The sequence below is a fragment of the Alosa pseudoharengus genome, unplaced genomic scaffold (genome assembly GCF_046254945.1).
Source record: "Alosa pseudoharengus isolate Yale_2024_CS ecotype anadromous, Long Island Sound unplaced genomic scaffold, YU_APseudo_1.1 YU_APseudo_1.1_scf_16, whole genome shotgun sequence".
Classification (NCBI taxonomy): domain Eukaryota; kingdom Metazoa; phylum Chordata; class Actinopteri; order Clupeiformes; family Clupeidae; genus Alosa; species Alosa pseudoharengus.
Genome location: NW_027468630.1, coordinates 32693955 through 32715702, shown reverse-complemented (window position 1 = coordinate 32715702; position 21748 = coordinate 32693955). Strand labels below are relative to the sequence as shown.

Below are 21748 nucleotides of genomic sequence, written 5' to 3'. Positions count from 1 at the left end.
AAACGTCAGGACAACAATATTCTGGAACATTAGCCAGCATCATTGTTCAAAAAGTTGCCTTGTGTATAATCAATATAATTAAAATATTAGTCTAGTCTACGCTAGCCCTAGGCTACTGCTCGTGGGGACTAAATAAAAAAAATATTTTCATTACGTTCATAGGACCTAGCCCTTGGTTGCGCAAATCAGCATGGAAACTTTTAGCAAAGTAGCGGAAGGTTAAAGTTGATTCTACATGCGTATGACGTTTCACACCGGTTCCTCTTTCTCTTCTCCGCTTCCTCCACAGAAGGTCCTTCGTCAAACCTCACCATGGCGAACGTAGCTGATACTAAATTATACGACATTCTTGGAGTATCTCCTACGGCAACAGAAAATGAATTGAAAAAGGTAAGAACACCTTTCTTGTATTGTGATCTGCAAATATTCAAAGGATGACTATGATGTATTGTTGAGAAAAGAGAAATTAGCCAGCTAGCGATAAATGGCTAACGCTAACAAGTTAGCCAACCTAACGGCCTAGTTGTAGAAGTTCACATTAGCTGCCATTATGTAGCGATTGTTGGCTGGCTAGTGAGCTTTAGCTAAGTTCGCAGTAATTTTAAAGTTGGCTGTAACGTTAACGTTTAGCCCGGAAATGTTTCTGTTGGTGTTGGGCCTCACGGATCAGAAATGATTAACGTGCTAGCCGTCCAGCTAACGTTAAAAGTAATCGCGTCATGTGGATTAAACGTTATTAACGTTACTAGTTGGCGTTAATCATAGGTAGTTGGTAGTTTTCTTTGCCATTTGGTGATTTAGATTAGTCACATATAACGTCCTAAGAAAATGGTTTGCAGTCATGGCATGGTAATATTAACAATCATGTCACCTATCATTGGGTTAACTCAAGGATAGCTAACGTTAACTGTACGGTTAGCCAACTAACGTTAGCTAGCAGCTAGCGAAATGTTGAGACATCATGGTCTAGTCTATCTGCTAACGTCATGAGTGCTGTTATTCGCATGTTGTCTAACGTCAACGTTCTCGCTAACGTTGCCGTTAGCAGGCGGAATGCCGCATTTCAAGCATTAGTTAGGTTATGACCCCTGAAAGTGCCTGGAACCTTAAATATTATTGCGATGAGAAAAGGCTATCGGATAATGTTAGTCGTTACTAGCTGTGTGCAAGTTGCTAACTTGTGCTGGAGAGGACAGCGTTAGCTCGGCTAGCAGCTAGCTTGAAAAAATGTGAATGCCCTACCCAAGCGGGTGGAAACAAGCTAGCTGACTAACCTAGCGGCTGTAAATGCTAACGTTAACTTGTTTACATCTCGCTAAGATACCCTGTTAGCTAAAGTTGTTAGCCATTGGACATGGTCTTTCGAAAGTAAAAGCAATTGAGTTATACAGTTATACAACTAGCATTACATCAGCATTGCGTTAAATGTTATCGTCACACCTAACCTATACATGTAGTCAGATAACGATATTAACGTTACCCAGAATTCAGGTTAACGTTCGTTGGTTACAAAGCTAACGTTAGGCTAGTTCTATGTTAATTGGATGTCCTAATTACGCTAACGTTAACCCTGTCAATAACACCGGCGAGCCACTGGATTATCGTTAGTGTGCTGTGTCTGTGGTGAACAAAGTTGCCCTGTTGTTCTCTTGTCGTATCCCAATTAAATGTATACGTTAACGTTGCCTAGTTTTGCCTGATTTGATGAGTAGCTTAAGGCTTTCCTGGTTGACGGTGTCGTTGGATGTTTAACTGGTTTCTTTTGTTAATTTTCTCAATAGGCGGCAGGAATTTTGCTACCACAACCCTTGTACTTGTAGTTTAACATATATGTGAAATATAGGATGTTTAGCATTTAGACAGTGGAATAATAACTATGCAAGTGTGCTAATGTGGGTTCGCAAGGCAAGTTTTGTTCTTCCTGGTAGACTCATCAAGGCCTGTAGCCTGCTAGCTGGCTATTTTTCCTTATTCATCTTTGATTCCCCAACCACTGTAAATTAGCATGTTAACTGTCTGCCTAACTTGTCCATTTACTTTCAGAAGCCAGTTGCTTTTATAATTGCTGTAATACTGCTGCGCAGTGACGTTACATATAACAAACTAGGCTAAATGTTAAGGCTAGTTAGCCGGTCTACCTTAATATTTTAAAGATTACCTAATCATCATGCATCCTTTTCAGGCATACCGGAAATTGGCAAAAGAATACCATCCTGACAAGAACCCCAATGCCGGAGACAAGGTACAGACATGTCAATTTAACCAGTTGAACATATACAGTATTTCCACAGTAGGCTTGATGAGGTGAACAATGGCTGTAAACTGTATTTGTATAATTGATGCATTATGTTGTATATGCAGTGTACTACATTGTGAAGACAGTAGTTAATACTTAAAGCAGCAGTTGTTTCTGGCAAGTTAAGTATAGGAACATACAGAATACCTTTCAACCACTATCCAGTTGTTCAATGTCCAGTTGGCATTGTGAAAAGCTTGTCAATATGGTGTGCAAAGTAGTACTGTGAGCTTTTCATACATTATTGTGGGGTGTTCATCCCAGAGCACAACTCTGCATAGTGCACATCCTGAATGGCTAGTGAGAACAACAGATGTGTTCTTAACAATACATCAAAATGAATTTGAAGCCAAAACTAGTTGCATAAAGCAGCACTTTTTCCAAACCAACAAATTATGTTTTCAGTTGAGTTGTTGTATTTGTCTGGCTCTGAATTCACACCCACTTCTGTTTTGTAAATTCAGTTCAAGGAGATCAGCTTTGCCTATGAAGTATTGACTAACCCTGAGAAGAAGGAGCTGTATGACCGTTATGGGGAGCAGGGCCTGCGGGAAGGGGGTGGAGGAGGCGGTGGCATGGATGATATCTTCTCCCACATTTTTGGAGGTGGCCTTTTTGGGTTCATGGGTGGCCAGGGTCGTCGTAATGGAGGCCGAAGGAGAGGAGAGGATATGGTGCACCCTCTTAAGTGAGTAGATGACAAAACCAAACTATGTTATATCAACATTTTACTCTGTGGCCATTTTAACATGAAATGTCCACTTCTGTTTTCTCTCATAAATACTGTCAACTTGAGGTAGTTGCATCATTAGTAATCACTGTAGTTATGAGGATATTTAGACATAGAGTTTGTGTCATGAGATCTGTATTCAAAATTTGGAAAATATGTTTAGAAGTCAAGTTCAGATATTTATGATAGATTGCCCCAAAGGAGATATCAAAATATTAACTATCCCAAAAGGGAAGTCTTATCACATTTGTGGCATGACAGTTTTGTTTTAATGTAGTGTCTCTCAAAATGAATCTCATTACAGGGTGTCTCTTGAAGACCTCTACAATGGTAAAACAACAAAACTACAGTTAAGCAAGAATGTCCTGTGTGCAACTTGCCATGGGTAAGTATACTTGCCATAGCCTCTTATGTGACACTAAACCTTTTTTCTCACTTGATTCCCTTGAATGTTAGGAAATGGGCTTATGGAAAAATGCTAGCCAGAGTTGAAATGGTTGGACAGGTTTTCATATAACCAGGTCTTAGTATCTAGATCTTCAGGGTTGTAGGAAAAATATCCACAAGTGATTTTCCAATGTATTCAGATTCAGAATCTGCTCCTTAGCCTTGGACCTGGATGACTCATTGGTATTCACACTGCACACACACAGCCTTCATGCTAGGGAGTTATTTTACTGTCACAGAGAGATTGAATATCTAACACATGTATCATTAGCAGATCCATGGGTAATTGGCCACCACTCCATGTTTGACTGTGGCATTGTTACATGTTTGTATACTTGCCTGAATCTTTGGTGTGAATGAAAGCAGGGTCAGTGTTAGGTTGGGCTTATATGTCCTAAGTCCTTTTCAAGCCAATCTTAACAAGGAGTGCAGTAGAGATTTAAAATTCATGAGCTCTGACAAAGGCTTTAGTTGCTAATATAGGTTGTGTGTAATTGTTCCTGATGTTAATGTTTAAGTGTAAAATGACAGAACAGAAAGATGTATTTATAGGCACCCTTAAGTTTTTGACGTTAACATTACGTTTCCAAAATCATTTTATTGGCACAGAACCTCATAACATCACAACGACACTTCTGCCAATGTCTTAGTGGCCCTCTGTAGGCAGTTACCAACCTAGCAACTTTCTAGTTTTGGGTAGGACCCCGACCCCCCCCCCCCCCCCCCCCCCCCAAAAAAAAAAAAAAAGGAATTCAGAGATCTTTTTCTACAGACTGCTGTCGGTTTCCTTCTATATTATATTGGAGTTATCTTCATACTTTGTTGCAAAGGATGCATATTTATTATTTACGTTTATTATTGCGCTTCTCAACTGTAGGGGAACACTGAGAGCAATTCTTGTTTAGTGCTGCTTTTACCATGCAGGTATTATAACTGGAGTGAGTGACTAAGTCCCGCGCCCATACATTTTGGCTAGCTACCTCAGCCAAAAAAGTTTGAAATGAACCGCAACCATCCTTATGAAAATGGCGTTTCATGGGTGCTCGTCTCTGGCACCAGCTAGGATTAGTTCATTAAGTTCCATGTTAGACGGAGACAACGTATGATACAACGGTATGTTGTTGATGAAGATTGGATATTCTCTCAGAGAAGTTGTTTGCGAACGTACCTCACCTACCCTCGTTATAGGCACACATTTTTTTCATTGGTTGGGATAACATTTTGGGGATGGTGCTGGAAGTCTGCCCTGTGTCTCGAAGTCTTGGGCTATAATGTGATGTTCATATGTGATAATAGTTTTTGCTGCACCAAGTGTGAATTTGCAGCTTGTTAAACCTACACTTGCAGGCTGATGAAATAAAGCCAACGCAAATTAAACTTACCGATAGAATCCCACACTCCACGGGTGTATTGTGGTTCGAGCAACTAGGCATTTCAAGAGCCTGTAACTGCTGTCACGATCAGAAACTTTTCTAGTCAGTTGACGCTACCTAGGCTATTTAAAGTAAAGGAGACAGACAGGGTTGTTGGATATATTGCCTCGACTGGCAGCCTGAGCATTGGAATTTGTTTTATTTCTTCTAGTTACCACAAAGCCTGGTATAACACAGCCTAAACCATGCAGTTAAGTCAAGTATCCGTAGCTTAATCCAAGTAGGCAGTCGTTTTATTTGTTGTCGTCCAGAAATGCTCTACCATCATGGACGTGTGAGGACACTCAAGCATGAGCTGTCATCTACCAATCACATGTAAAAACTGGTGCCGGTGTTCTGTCGAGTTATGCTACCTTGTCAAGATGAGCTACCGTAGCGCGAAACAATAGCATTTTTGATGAATATGGTGCTGTTCTGCAAGCTAAAATGCTTCTACTATCAACTCACTATTAAATGTTTGATAGAATAATTTCAGGTGCTACATGACAGCACTATGGAACACGTATTTCAAAATGGAGAGGTGAAATAAACAAATCTGAATGTGTCGTTTTTTGTAATATTTTCTTTTGTTTTGTTTCTTTTAGCTTAACGATTTCGATTGACAGACGTGAACTATTAAATGTTGTACATTGAGGTAGCACAACATTTCAGTAAGTGTACTTCTAACAGTAGATTGTGAGTTTTCTTTTCCACTGCGCTTGCGTGGTAGCATAACTCGACAGGTAGCCCAGTGACAGAACACCGGAAGTGGCAACCATGGAACGCCATGTTTTTAAAAATGTTGGTGGCCAAATACCATGCTAATTGGCTGAAGCTAACCCTCCAAATCCCGACCCCCTGGCTTTAACTGACTGCTTGAGATTAAAATTGATAAGTCTTCAAGCAATTTGTAATTTTTCTCAGTCTGCATGATGGTGCTGTGCATAATTTGGAAAAGCTATAGTGGTCAGTATTATTTGTTGGTTTACTTTAGTGTTCATTCATAATGCACATCTGCTCCCAGCAGCCATCTCATTGGCTAGACATCTAACTTCATCTGCTGTGATTAATATGCAGAATAAGAAAATTAAAATATACCAACGCAGGCAGAAACTCATTAGTTTGTCATCAGCTCAGTGTAATTTGAGGTGCAAAGAGGCAAAATTGACCGATCAATGCAAATGGAAAAGGCTTGACCAACTTGTTTATGACTACATCTTGATCTTGACGCATCAAAAAATGCTTAGACTATAGGGCTGGGACAACGTGTCGACGTAATCGATGACGTTGACGCAAAAAATACGTCAACGTAAAATATGCGCGTCGATTCATTAAGCATAATGTGTGCCGCTAAATATTTTGAATTTTACACCTTCAGTGTTTCCCATACGTTGACTAATCTGACAGCTCAATGATGGGGGCCATCATTGAGCTGTGCTTTTTATGCACGCAGCCTTTCCTTGCCCCGGCCACTCTCTCTTGTAACCAGCCCGCTGCTCCTCCTCTGCATGTGCATTTAACAAAATATTCACGATTGTTGAAGGATTGTTGTTGCATCATAGAAGCATTGCATAGAACACGGCGGGCTAAATTGCTATTAAATCCGCTTAGCATCGTGACCATGCTGCGCAAATTTGTTCAAAACTGCTGCATTAAAGTTAACTCTGCTAAGGTCTCATCACAACATAGTAGCCTACATTGAGGAGACCAAACTAAGTTAAGTTATGCAATCAAGCAGTATCTCAAAGCTAACCTTAGAATACTGTTCGGATGTCAAGTTTAGCATGCTTACTTACATCTGCTTGTCAATTTTGTTACTCATGTAGGGCTCATTTTATTGACTCTGAATGTTTGCAAAATCCCAATGTAAATGGAAAAGTGTTTTCCAAGACTCAAAAGTGCTTGTCCCAAGGAGAAGTAGGCTACGAACCGTTATTTGAACTAACTACGTTATGAATTGCATTCACACATCAGCAGCGTTTTAACGGTGTTAATGTTAAAGGAACCATATGTAATTGTGGCCAAAACTGATACTGCAATCACTTTCAAAACTCACTGTAAATCGGTGTATCCCCTCTCTCTTCCCCTGAATCGAGGTTGCCAGCCCGGATGCCGAAACACTACTGCCTTCGTGATTAGTAGATAGGTGGAGGGTGGTGCATCAGGTCAAAACACATGACATGACAAAACACAACATCAACATCAGTTGAGGGCTGCAACTTCCACTTTTTAAATGACAATATCCTGGCCCGTTGTCAGTGATATAAGTATTTGAAATGAACATGCTTTCTTAATGTCTAGTGACCTATCAGAGCCATTTTATGATTAATTGAAATATATTTTTACATACGGTTCCTTTAATTGCAGGGATTCCCTCGCGAACGTCGTCTTAAAGTGACAGGCACTCAATTAGACCTACTGAACTGAACTGAATGCTACCTCTGACTAAGAATGCATTACTTTGCACTTGTATAGTCTTTTATTTTGGAATCTTAAGAGCAATAAACATATATTCCAAATTGGTTTGTTTTCAATTGGAAAATGTTAAGGAATTCATGTTTTTTTCATTCAGATATGTAAATTAACATGTATAAGTTGCTATTAGTCAATTAATGGGGAGATAATCGATAATCGAATCGGACTGAAAAAATGAATAGTTAGATTAATCAATGCATCGAAAAAATAATCGCTAGATTAATCATTTAAAAAATAATCGTTTATCCCAACCCTATTAGACTACCAGCACTTCTATAGGATACTTGTCCTTTTTTTCCTTTCCTTGGAGCTGTATACCCTGTTTTTCTGGAATTCTTATTTTTTGGACATTTGTATACTTATCAATGCTTTGGTTAGACCTCCCATTTGTAAATGGCTTCTGTTATTTTCTTGCCGCCTTCTCTGACTGCTTTGTCCCAGAAGCAGTAGTTTTTTTTTTTTAATTGCAGTAGTTCAGATGCAAGATGACAGCCAAGTATGTGTTAATAAGTCTTGTTTCCCTTCTGCGGTGAGAAGTGCAGTTAAATAAACCGGTTGTGTCAGATTATTTTCAAAGTGGATGAACTCCAGCCCTTTTGGAACTCCTCCATCCCTCCACTCTCATCAGCTCTGTGTTCTTGCTCTCTTCTCACACTGACTGGTTTTTGATGTGTGGCTTTTGATGTGTCTGCCTGCAGCCAGGGCGGTAAGACCGGTGCTGTCCAGAAGTGTACGGCCTGCAGAGGGCGCGGTATGCGCATCATGATCAGACAGCTGGCTCCTGGGATGGTCCAACAGATGCAGTCCGTCTGCACTGACTGCAACGGCGAAGGTAAGCCACTGTGTGTTTCTATACAACTTATTGTTTTGTACAGAGTGATTGGTGAATATTGAATCTAATTTAATATGAAGGCAGTGGGGAATATTGAATCTAATCTAATATGAAGGCAGTGATGGTACTAAGTGGTTTGATGGCCTGTTTGCTTGAAGGTGAGGTGATCAGTGAGAAGGACCGCTGTAAAAAATGTGAAGGCAAGAAGGTGGTGAAGGAGGTGAAGATCCTGGAGGTCCACGTGGACAAAGGCATGAAGCACGGGCAGAAGATCACCTTCGGAGGTGAGGCAGACCAGGCACCTGGAGTGGAGCCAGGAGACATTGTCCTCGTCCTGCAGGAGAAAGAACACGAGGTAATTATTCAATGTCTCTGAGAAGCCTCAGTGGTAAATCAATTAATTGAATTGTTTGCTGCGTGTGTTTTTGTTTTGTGTGGGTGGGTGGGTGGGGGGGCTATTGGTATATATTGTTATACCATTAGCTGTTGATATATATTGTTGCCTTATCTTATCCTATTAACACAGTTGAGTTTTCCATCACCTGTCAGCCATCTCCGTAATGAATCCTGTGGTTGGGCCTTAAATCTTTAAGGGCCAGTGCAGCAGCTTGCCATGACTGCGTGTCATGAGCACCCTGTAGGGCACTCCAGCCCTGTGCACTGATTTCCTCTCAGTGTGGCCACCATCTGGCCACTGTCACCCAGACCACGGAGTCCATAGTGCTCCCTGCTCAGTTATGTCAGCTCCAGGACCAGACTGCCCCTTGAGATGAGATGACGGCCCCTCAGAACAGCCAGGCTAGCAGACACATGCTGATGACACCGAGCCTTACTGCCTGCTGTCAGCATGACTTTCCTAGTGGTGGATAGTACAGTACAGTGGAACAGTAGATGGTGTAGGCTTTAATGATGGTTCTTAAACACTAACCCTGCCACATATTACTTAATTGCTTAATTACTTGTTTTTTTTTTTTTTCAATGGAAAGATTTGTCTGTACATGCATGTGAGGAAATGATTCCCATTCATTTCTCAAATGTACTCTCATTTCAGACCTACAAGAGAGATGGCAGCGACCTACACATGGTTCACAAAATTGGTTTAGTTGAAGCACTTTGCGGATTCCAGTTTACACTGAAACATCTAGATGGCAGACAGATTGTGGTGAAGTACCCTGCTGGAAAAGTTATTGAGCCAGGTGAGAGGCCCTCACATTATGCCCTTTACAACCATTTGTCATTTGTCTAAAAGTGTTATAGCATTGTGTATGTTGTAGTGGGGTATGTTGTTCTGATGATGGTGGGGGTAGTCTTGTGTGTTCTGGTGATGCTGATTTGTTGTGTGCACCGCAGGCTCCATCAGGGTGGTGAGGGGAGAGGGCATGCCACAGTACCGCAACCCCTTTGAGAAGGGAGATCTTTACATCAAGTTTGATGTGCAGTTCCCAGAGAACAACTGGATCAGCCCAGAGAAGCTCACGGTAAGTGACGGCTGACTGATACATGATCCCTCCAGTGCTGGATGGGCACGCACTGGCAGTGGATGTTACTAAATCTGAGGAAATGGGTTGGATTAATTGGATTAGTTGTATCTCACCACAATGAGCCAGTTACAATTTTGAGGGAGAACAATTAGATTAAAAAAATAGATTAAAATGTTGTTAGGAATGATCTTCATTGAAATCGCAGTAATGAGTTAAAATCTACCATGTTAATTTCAATCATATATTCTTGGTTGGAAAAGACTATTGTTTTCTGTCAACTGCCAAGGTCTGTTACATTGCTCCGGAACGGTTCATCGCAGCGAGATGAAACCTTTATTGCACGACAGAGCAGAAGTGGGGCTTTCCAACGAGACTACACACTTGTCTGTACGATCAAGTATGAAAATTAAAAAAAATCATGAAATTAAATCAAATTGCATCATATTTACAGTCTATACTTCTCTGCGTTCTCCTGCACACACATTACTCTAGTTTGAATTACTCGCGAACCCGTGATCGCATCGATATGGCAATCATATCAGATGAAAGAGAAGGCACAGGGCTATCCATTGGTACCATGTTTATCGATCCTTCTGGCTTATAAAACCAGACGAAGTGACTGCAAAATAATAACGTCATGTACACAAACCAACTCTGCACACTCATTACTCTCGTTTGAATTACTCGCGGACCCGTGATCGCATAGATATGCCACGCATGTCAGATGAAAGAGGAGACTCAGAGCCATCATTTGATACCAAGTACATCCTTCTGGGTTATAAAACAGACAAAGTGACAGCAAAATAATAACTTCATATAGCTGGACTTGCCCCACGTTTTTGTCTGTTCTTGTGGCAAAGCATGTTTATAATCCAATGCTATCATGTGTTTCTCTATGGCAAAGCATGTTCATATTCCGGTTTTGAGATCCTAGCAAATTCCTGCATGGCATCCAATTCAAGGCTCACATTGCATCCCAATTTGTTCAACAAATAAACACCTTTTTTGCCTTTACTTTGTTCATGGCAATGCAGTAAAAAGTTGAGAATTATTATGACTGCATACACACAGGCACGCAGGCTAACACGCAACCTCGGGTCAAGTCAGGTCAGATCAGTTCGTGTCAGATATGGAGCGCAGAAAGGTCATTTTTCATCACTAAATAAAAAATGGCATTTATTTCCGTAAATCACACAGCAAATATTCACAATACACAATTCAATGGAATGGAAAACTTGAGCTGTGAAGAGGTCTATGCTTGGGTCTTGATGAAGAATTGTCCCACCCCCAAGCACTCAGGAATAGTTCAGTACCCTAATCAGGTCTTGAGAGACTGTAGTTTGAATTTGCATTCTGAGGCTGTGATTGGTTGACCGTAGATTTAAAGCAGAAATCCTCGGCAATGACATTGACTGTTTATTTCGCTCATGATCTGTCTTGTAAAACATAGCAAACATTATATAGACATGTTAACAAGGTTAAAAAACTTGATTTTCACTGGAGGTTGCCTTTAACTTATTTAATTACATTGGCCAATCTTAGCATCCTGTAAATGTAGCTAAGATCTACTTTTTACTACATCTCTGCCTATGAATTGTCCAAGTGAAATGCAGTTAGTCCATGGCTCCTAAATTCCCCATGCAGTATAATGGTGTAGCTGAAATGAACAGGCTACTGGCTAATATCCAGCTGGGTAGTGCACGTACACCCTGACCTGCACAGTTGGTTGGCCTAGTTAATTATGAATGATATGATTGTGTAGTTCTGTATGCTTTGCAAATTGGGATTCCAGTGAGAATTCTCCAAGGTCCACTTAGCAGTCCAGTATTGAAACATGAAACTCATGAAGTTCTGTGTAGTCTCTGTCAATATAGTATTGTAACCCTGTTCTTTGTAATGCACAGGTTTGAAATGGTGATGTTTACACATTTGGCTAAATGGTTTAATTTTTCCTTTGTGCATTGAATGAATCTGTGTACAGGAGCTGGAGGACTTGCTCCCCACCAGAGCTGACCCGCCGGTCATCTCGGCCGATGCCGAGGAGGTGGACCTACAGGACTACGACAACAGCCAGAGCTCGTCTGGTGGACACCGCCGCGAAGCCTATAACGACAGCTCAGATGAGGAAGGTGGCCACCATGGCCCCGGTGTCCAGTGTGCCCACCAGTAGGACTGCCCATCCCGGCACAACTCGGGCCCAACTTGGAGCGGGGAACATGGGGAAGCAGTGTACCAGTTGCACAACAAATTGAAAGGGCGTGGTTCTGATCTGATCAGGGGTTTGCCTTAAACACAAAATGACGCATCCTTCTGTCCTGCCCCCCTTCCCCACTCAAAACACCCACCTGTAGTAAACGCACAGCCCAAACATCCCCCGTCCCTATGCCCCCCCCCCCCCCCCCATCTCACACTGTTCCCACATGTACTCAGCACATCTAGAGGCAACCCCTCCCAAACACACACAAAGGATCAAAAGGTCATTTCTCTGGCGTGGTGTGTAACTCATCCTTTGTTGTCATAGTATTTACACAAGTTCATTTAAATTAACCACAAATGCAGTTTTATGCTGGGACATTTTTTGACCTCCAGAGATTCTGTGGCTAAAGAGAGAAACCCAGAAGACCTAAAAACAAAAGTAAAGACGTCCTTCAAAAACCTCATGGGACTCACACCATCACATTTTTAGGTTTATTTGTATGTATCTGTGCTTGATTTTTACCACTTTATTTTCTTTGTAGATTTTTACTTTTTTTTTTTCTTTCTATTATATTTTAAAAGATTGGAACCGAAGACAATGTGTATAAAATTGAAGTGATTGTCATTAAGCTTTGTATCAGCTGCTGTCATGCAGAGCAATGTGATTTATAAACTAGAAATAAAATTCAGTCGCCTGTATCCGTCTTCAACCAAGGTGCATGTGAAGAGCTTCAGTCCAGTCCCTTCAGTGATTTAACATCCGTTCAAGCCGGAGACACGAGACAAATAAGTAGGAGGAGATACAAAACGGCAAGCAGCTGTAGTTATATGACTTCTGTGGAAAAAAAGTTTATCGAATTGAATAAAATGTTCTTCAAATCTCTTAAGTAATGCCACCTTTTTTAATGTGACCACTGTAGGTGGGCAAGATGAGCTCTGCAAAAAAGTTTTCAGAGCTTTTGCAGTTATGGTTACATTTGTGTATCTGACTGGTAGATCGATGTTAAGACGGTGCATTTAATCCTGAGGCAGTATTTTTTTTCATTACGGTGTTTCAGACGGCACCCCAAATCTCTTTGATGCCCTTTAGTAGATCCCATATTTTTGTAAAGACACAAATATACATCTTAGCATTATTCTTTATCTTGGCCCAATATTATCCACTTTGAATTGTCAGTCCTACCATAGTATCAGTTGACTACATCCAGCAAGATGGATTCTCTGAGGTCAGTCTACTACATCTACGGTAGTTTACAATCTCTTCCACTAGATGGCACTATATCTCAATGTCTGTACACAAAAGCCCAGATAGGAATCCACACTCAATGCCAAGACATTGCAATTAGGAACTTTATATTTATCAAGGAAGAAATGGTTATGGTTGTCAGTGTGTAAATCTTTCATAAATGTCTCATCTTTAAAACCACTTCATCTGCAGTGTCCCGCCGGTGGGACGTTTACCACCCCCTAACATTCTAAATCATTTTTACACGTCAGATCGTTATGTAGCATAGTCATATTATACATCATTTGAAAGCTTGGACACTTGGGAATCAATACATGGCAATCTTTTTCATGTAAAATATGTGTAGTGCTTTACATAGTCAGATTAATCTTAATATGTCTCACTTAAATGTAATCAAAAATTCCCCCCTCTGCTTTTGGTGCTTCCCTACCTTCTAGCTGCAGTGTATATCCTTAGCAATATGCTAGATATAGCATATTGGGTCTTGAAATATTCACAGCAATCCATATAAATTGAATAATCATGTTATTTTATCCAATATTAATTGTGCAGATGTATAGTCATATCTTATACACACCAATTGAAATAGAAATTGAAAAGATTTATATTTTTGTGTAATTATTCCATATTTAGTGTAGTCATTTCATATCAGAACCCCTGAAGTACAATTCAAATGCAAGCATGAAACTTCAAAGTGTTACCCTTCACTTGAGACCAAGATAATGCTTCTACACAAAGGGGTTCATAGACAGTAAGCATTTGATTGTCAGTATGCATTTTGGATAAAATGTCCTATGGGGAGTTTTACAAAACGCATGAGCATACCTTGGCAAATAATGGTCTATAGGCCTACTATAGAGTTCCCTAACTTTTGACAGGCATGTCCCCCCTGAGACATTATGATCTTCCGGAGTACCCCCAACACCACCAATTGTTAACAAGTTTTTTTTTAATTGTTTTATTAATATTTATTTTTATCAATTTTGTCGAGAATAGTGAATAGGATCATAAACATATGATACAAATCTCATCAATAGTCAACATATGATAGGCCTACAAATGTGCTGAATATAATGATTTTAAATAGATCTGCACCTAATCTCACACACAATCGTCTTGAATGCAGTGATCTTATCTGCTAGGTGATTGTCTTTGCCTTGTAACTGGAGATTTAACTCATTCAGCTTTCCAAATATATCGCTAAAATAGGCCATCTTCGTCAAGAAATGTTCATTAGTGAACGTGCTTGCAGATTCAAACATGCGCTCTTCCTCCAAGAAGAGGCGACTCGGAGCTCAAACACGCGACAGCACTTTACCTCGGGAAAGCCTTGCCTCGCTGTGAAACAGAACAGCCTTTTGGTCAGCTCCCATCTCCTCTCAAAGTGCGGAGAATAGACACGCTTTTAAGGGCCGGGTCTTGATGAAATTCACCACTCACAACCTTGTTCAAAATCTCATTCAGGTCGGGACTATAAGCTGCCTTGACACGAGCGCTTCCCTATGAATAACACATTGCGTCCATTGCGCATCGGGTGCTACCTGGGCCTAGGCTACAGATCAAAAAATAAATAAAAAAACGCTGTTTTACCCTCTCTGTCTCCACTCTCGAATATTTTGTTAATGCGTAGAAAATAAGTTTTTAATGTGCAGTGCAAATACGGAAGTTAAGTTACCAACGTGGGATAGAGAAAACGTTTGAAAAGGCATATGACTTAGATCTTTTTTCGCGTACCCCCTGAAATCAGTCCACGTACCCCTGGGGGTACGCGTACCCCAGTTTGACAACCGTAGGCTATAGTACTCATATTTTCATTCTATATTGACCTACTTTTGAACACAGCTTCACAAGACCTTGTGCTAGGTCTCAGTTGTGTTTCTAAGTCATCAAGTGACCTAGAGGGCTGAAATGTTGTCAGTTCAGAGATGCTTGTAATCCGGCAGAAAGGAAAAACTATATTAGCCTCTCTGTCAGTACATCACACATTTATTCTGACTGTTTCCTACAAAAACTACAGGATCTCAAGTTTCTATAGAGGTCAAACATTTGATGGTAGGCCCCAAAAGAGGTGGGAACAATGCTCTCTGAAGCAGGCGCTGTGCAATTTCAGGCAAAACCTGGAAATTGGTATTAAGAATTAAGCTGTTAACATTATGGATTAGAGTGAGACAATTTAATATTGTATGTCTTTAATATCTTAGTATTAGATGGTAACTTCAGTGACCTCATACAGGTAGCCTATGTAAGAGACTGTTTGAGCTTTTCACAACAGAAGATCTTCAGGTAGATACCTAATTGTTTTTTCCTCTCTTTCAACAGAGGAATTGCATCAGGTAGAACAACAGACTAATTAGTCAAGTTTATTTATAGCGCATTTCATACACAGAGCTCATTCAATGTGCTTTACATAAAGAAAAGCAAACAGTTTACATTACATTTAGCAGACACTTCTTGACCAAAGTGACTTATGCCAGCTATATTATATTAAATGCCTTGCTCAAGGGCACACGGGTGGAAGCCGGGAATTGAACCGACAACTTTCAGGCTACTGCAGCTAGCCCAGCTCCTTAACCACTACACTACCACCGCCCCCAGTACATAAAGACTACAATAAGGAATAAAATAGTTTAAAAAACGAATTAAAAGAAAAAAAACAACATAGAATGATTAATAGACAGAGTGCAAAACAACAAAATTACTGGAACACCGCCAACAACTTAACCTGTGTGCTTTATAGTGTCCTAGTCAACCAACAACTTAACTCAGGAATGGTGATCCTAGTCAAACACCCAGTGAACAGCAGCACTGTATATGGAGATTCTTAAAGTAGCCCCGAACTGTGCGCGCACACATGTATTTCCTTTCAGGGCCAAAAACACCTGACCAATAGGGCCCGATAGTCCCCCATTAACACCTAAATAGTTAACACTCAGAGTTTCAGGCCACGTCTGCACGAAAACGACAGGCATATTTTTTTCTTACAATTTTTTACGCCTTTAACGACACCGGTGAAAAAAATCTTGCGTCCTCACGAAGAGGTGAAAACGAGCGAAAACGCTGTTTATGATGTCTTTGTAAATTAGGTTTAATTAAAAATTGTTTCATTCGTCCCGGTTCTTCCCGGCCTGCATCAAATTGCGCATTTGGTGCACATCTACTGTAGGCTTAACATGGTTTCTAAGCGACTTGTAGGCTCATATCTGACTCATTATAGTAATACTAGGGTTAGGGTTTAATGAGTGTCAAGTCGAGGGCAGCTGGGTTTAAGAGTCAGAGGTTAGGGGTGGGCGCCGTGTTTGCATGGAAGGGCCAGGGCCAAAATGATAACAAACTTGACAGTTTTCACGAACTGTCGTCGTGTGGACATGGCCTCAGAGAAACCCGGTAGAGCCGTTACACTCTCAGACTATGGCCGTTCTGTCTATTCTGTTTAGAATGACAGGGTGACTACTTCACAGAATCCCCCTAAGCCCAGTTAAGGGCAGCAATAGTACAGCAAGGAACAATAGTACTCATCCCAAAGACAGCTCTGTGAACTGGTTAATGAGGATCTTACCACAAACTGCAGAATTTCGAACTATGCCAAATAGTTCAGACAGGGACTCAGACATGTTACAAAAATTACCTTTAACAGACAATCACAAAGCAGCACAAAATCACACACAGGATGACAGAGAAACATACACATAACCCATGGGTCAGAATCAATTAAAAATGTGTAACTCAGGGATAATCCTAGTCAAACACACAGTGAACAGTAGCACTCTTAATGGAGATTCTTGAAGTGTGCGCACCCGTTTCCTTTCAGGGCCAAAATGCCCAACAGGAAATCAGCAAACTTCCGGTTGCTGAGAGGACGCTGGCGTGTTTGTCGCAAGGGGGCAGGCGAATTCCCGGAAGTAGAAGAATCGACGTAGGCTGGAGGGACCACCTCTCTGCTAACTCCCATAGAAGTCCATTCATTCTAGGATTTTTTTGAAATACCATAACTTCATATAACATATATCCTGTGCCGATATTGTAGCTTCTGTGTAATCTACATAAACACTACAAAGGCAAAACAGACTCCATTACCTCGTCCGTAACGTTGGTTACCCGTAAGAAGAATGGTTAGCTTGTTCGGTTGGAGGGAAGCTAGCTTTGACGTAATCTCTCTTTCGCGCCGTAGGGAGATAACCATATTGTTTTGATAAGAAGCTCAGTCCACCTTACTGTCTATGACGGTAACTCATAAGCAAAACCTAGCATACACGACCGTATGTTAAGATAAAGCATTACACAGAGGCAACCTTATAATAATAAAAAAGTAAACCTAATTTTTTTTTAAACGGCACTAATCATTTCAGAGGTTTTCGATGGATTGACCGTAGGTCGGAAAAGTGGAAAGAAGATTAGCTTCAAGGCTATAACTTCTTTGTTTTGTTTTAGCAGGACTGTTTTTGAAGATGATCATGTATGGTAGCTTCAACATTAACACGACTTGGTGAGGATGATATTAATAATAATACATAAATAAATGTTTAACTTTGATGACTTTGAAGGCGAAGGAAGTGTGAGAAGAATTTCTGTGTATCTATCATATGAGTTACAAGATTCAGTTCGATGGCTAACGTCACGAAGTTTAGTGTGAGTCTGCGCAGTACTGGGGGGACCAACTGAAAAATCGTTCTATTTGACTCAGTGCCCTCCCATTGAAAACGACGGAGTCTGTTCGTCCATTTCTTTTACTGTCTATGGTTTGTCGCCGCTTCTCGCATCCGACCTTTCCATCTCTCCTGGCTGTTTAAACTACTAACGTTATATTGGAATTCTCCTACTGTGGATGCTCCAACGTGGATGGCCTGGTCCCATCTCGGCTGGCTGCTGTACCGCTTGGACAAAGTACAAACATCTCGTCGGAGGGCTACAGCTGCGGCTCGTTCACCGGCTTGTCAACTCGCCTGGAGCAGGTACCGTACAATCATCTCGTCGGAGGGCTACAGTTGCGGCTCGTTCACCGGCTTGTCAACTCGCCTGGAGCTAGTACCGTACAATCATCTCGTCGGAGGGCTACAGTTGCGGCTCGTTCCCGGCTTGTCAACTCGCCTGGAGCTAGTAGCACGCCAAGCTAGGCTGCTAACAACCGAACATCTCATCATGTCTCGTTTCAAATACTCCGCAATGGAACTCAGGAACATCATCCCGCACACGCTCCCGGACTGCCTTGAGGTGATAAAATCTCTTCGGCTCCTGCGCCGTCCACCCTACATGCATCGGGCTACCAGGCATAAGTTTGTTTACCTGGCTACAACTATGGCTGTGCCGGCCGTCAGGACAAACTCACTTTGGCAACGCCATCGACCTGGGCCACGCCCACCACCTGTCCTTCTGAGCCCCCTGGTTAGTGTGGCGGCCAATACTGTGTCTGCTATCACAGTGCCTCCATTCGCATCTTTTATGCTACTGAATGTTCGCTCACTCAACAACAAGGCCTTACTCCTCCACAAAATAATTCTGGATAAAACTTTGGACTTTCTCTGCCTGACTGAAACATGGCAGAATCCCCATGAATTTATCACACTCAATCAAGCTACTCCCTCTGGATATTCCTACATCCAAAAGCCTCGCAGCTGCGGCCGTGGTGGCGGCCTGGCTGTTATACACCGCACTGACATCCTGTTAAAAGAAATCCCAGTCACAACATCATCATTTGAGTGCCTCCACTTCACGCTGTCTGGTGCCACACAGCTCCAGGTGGTTCTTGTCTACCGCCCCCCGAAAGCCTCCTCCTGCTTTCTACAGGAGTTCTCGGACCTGCTGGCCTCGGTCTGCCCCATGTCCCCAGCTACTCTCATACTGGGCGACTTTAACATCCATGTAGACTCCAGCAGCTGCTCCTTCGCTGTGGATTTCCTCTCACTGTTGGACTGCTTTGACATTAAACAACATGTACAGGGCCCTACACATGCCAAAGGGCACACCCTGGACCTGGTGTGCTGTGTTGGCCTAAGCCCCTCCCATCTCTGCTGCACGGACCCGGCTGTCTCCGACCACCAAGCCATCCTGTTCTCTGTCCCAGTGTCCCTCCCTAAGCAGCCTACAAAAAGGTCTATCACATACAGGAACACAAAGCGTGTGTGTATACCTACGCTGGCTAACACCCTAGCTGCCAACCTCGCTATCCACCCCTCTAACCGCACTGCTGACGGCTTGGTGGAACACTATAACAGCGCCCTCGCCCTCAGCCTGGACTCTGTTGCTCCACTCACCACCAAACTGGTTTCCTACACCCGCCCCGCTCCCTGGTTTACCCCAGAGCTGCGGAGGCTTAAGTCTATGGGGCGCCGGCTTGAGAGGCTTCACAAAAGATCCGGCCTCACTGTCCACCTTGAAGCCTACAGAGACCACATCAAGTGCTACAAAGAGGCTCTCACCCAGGCAAAAACACTCCATTACTCCACACTTATAAACAGCCAACAAAAGCATCCGAAAATGCTTTTCTCCACCATCAACCGCCTTCTTGACCCTCCCGACGCTCCGCAACCCTCTGATGCCGCTGACCTCTGCTCCAGGTTCCTGGACTTTTTCCACCAGAAAGTGGCCATCATCCACCGGCAGCTCCAGGCATCTACACCCTCCCCGCCGGCCACACTACCTCGGCAGGACATGTACCATCCTTCTGCCTGCCCACCACAGCGACGCCTCTCCACCTTCTCCCTGTTGGATGCTGGTCAAGTCCTCGACCTCTTGAACAAAGCCGGGACTTCATCCTGCAGTCTGGATCCACTACCCACGACCCTTGTGAATGCCTGTCTCCCCACCATTTGCCCCCCGGTGGTTGACATCATCAACGCCTCACTTGGCTCTGGTGTGGTACCCTCCAGCTTTAAGTTGGCGGCCGTGACCCCAACACTCAAAAAGACAGGCCTGGACCCAGATGACCCCAACAACTACCGTCCGATCTCCAACCTTCCGTTCCTGAGCAAGATCTTGGAAAGAGCAGTGGCTGCCCAGCTACATGTTCCACCATGAGCTCTTTGAACCTCTCCAATCGGGCTTCAGACCCCATCATAGCACCGAAACCGCCCTCATCAACATAATAAACGACCTCCTGATTGCGGCAGACAACGGCCTTGTTTCCATCCTCATCCTCCTCGACCTCTCTGCTGCCTTCGATACCATTTCCCACTCCATCCTCCTCTCCCGTCTCTCTGAGCTCATCGGCCTTACCGACACTGCTCTCTCTTGGTTCCAGTCTTACCTCTTTAACCGTAAACAATACATCACTCTGCAAGGCTCCTACTCCACCACTGCAACAGTTAACCATGGCGTCCCCCAGGGATCTGTCCTTGGCCCCCTCCTCTTTACCATCTACTTGCTCCCCCTCGGTCAGATCATCCGCAACCATGGACTCAGTTTCCACTGTTATACAGACGACACCCAACTGTATGTCAGCACCAAGCCCTCCTCACAACTCCCACCAATACAACTCAACAACTGTCTGCATGATATCAAAACCTGGATGACCAACAACCTTCTGAAACTCAACACCAACAAGACAGAGCTCATGGTGGTGGCCCCAGCACCACTGCTCAGGAAGGGTGGAGACCTCACCCTGGTCATCGACGGCTGCCCCACCTCCCCATCTCCCAAAGTGCGGAACCTGGGCGTCATTCTGGACTCCACACTCTCATTCAGTTTCCACATCCAGAGCATCACCAAATCTGCCTTCTTTCACCTCCGTAACATTTCAAGACTCCGGCCGTCACTCACCGACTCAGTCACCGAAACTCTCATTCATGCATTTGTCACCTCCCGTCTGGACTACTGCAATGGTGTCCTGTCTGGGCTGCCCAACAAACCCCTAGACAGATTGCAGTATGTCCAGAACTCAGCTTCCAGGGTGTCCACACCAAGCCCTGGCAGCACATCACCCCCATCCTCAAGAAACTCCACTGGCTGCCAATCAAACAACGCATCAGTTACAAAATCCTCCTCCTCACCTACAAATCACTTCACTCACTGGCACCCAAGTACATCACTGACCTCCTCCACCCGTACACCCAGTCACGGTCCCTGCGCTCCACCAGCAAGGACTTACTCTCCACTCCCCGCACCAGACTCAAGACCTTTGGTGACAGGGCTTTCTGTGCAATTGCCCCTACCCTTTGGAACACCCTACCCCCTCCTATCCGTTCCGCCACTTCTCTGACACAGTTCCAAAAGCACCTCAAAACACACCTCTTCTCTCTTGCCTACCCTCCCTAAACCCCCACCCTGCCCCTACCCCCCTACTCCCACTCTTGTAAAGCGACCTTGGGTATCTTGAAAGGCGCTATATAAATTGAAGTTATTATTATTATTAACTGATAGGGCCCAATAGTCCCGACTGAGTAGTTAACACCCAAGTAGAGCTTCAAAGAAGCCTGGTAGAGCCGCAACGCCCAAGATAGAGTCGTTAGACCTTCAGAGACTATGCTCGTTCTGTCTATTCTTGTAGGATGACTGGGTGACTACTTCACAGAATCCCCCTTTGCCCAGTTAAGGACAGCAATAAGTAAGTATTTACTCTTTTGATCCTGTGAGGGAAATTTGGTCTCTTTCCGTGAAATTTATCCCAATCTGTGAATTAGTGAAACACACTCAGCACAGTG

At 43.0% G+C, this 21748-nt stretch overlaps 1 protein-coding gene and 1 pseudogene across 1 annotated transcript; both read left to right on the top strand.

Moving 5' to 3' along the window:
- Positions 1 to 267: 267 nt before the first annotated feature.
- On the top strand, positions 268 to 12756 carry LOC143125914 (dnaJ homolog subfamily A member 2). The gene is made up of 9 exons (XM_076287740.1): positions 268 to 390; positions 2183 to 2242; positions 2761 to 2984; positions 3331 to 3411; positions 8059 to 8192; positions 8351 to 8547; positions 9244 to 9388; positions 9543 to 9670; positions 11655 to 12756. The coding sequence occupies exons 1-9, from the start codon at positions 313 to 315 to the stop codon at positions 11841 to 11843; spliced, it is 1236 nt and encodes a 411-aa protein (XP_076143855.1). The 5' UTR covers positions 268 to 312; the 3' UTR covers positions 11844 to 12756.
- Positions 12757 to 18275: 5519 nt separating this feature from the next.
- Positions 18276 to 21362, top strand: LOC143125293 (uncharacterized; annotated as a pseudogene).
- The last annotated feature ends 386 nt before the right edge of the window (positions 21363 to 21748 follow it).

What these genes read in the sequence shown, in the direction of transcription:
- LOC143125914 (XM_076287740.1), top strand. Translation starts at nt 313, where the DNA reads ATGGCGAACGTAGCTGATACTAAATTATACGACATTCTTGGAGTATCT. An exon ending in CAGAAAATGAATTGAAAAAG is followed by an intron (nt 391 to 2,182) that starts GTAAGAACACCT and finishes CATCCTTTTCAG; the next exon opens with GCATACCGGAAATTGGCAAA. An exon ending in TGCAGGAGAAAGAACACGAG is followed by an intron (nt 8,548 to 9,243) that starts GTAATTATTCAA and finishes CTCTCATTTCAG; the next exon opens with ACCTACAAGAGAGATGGCAG.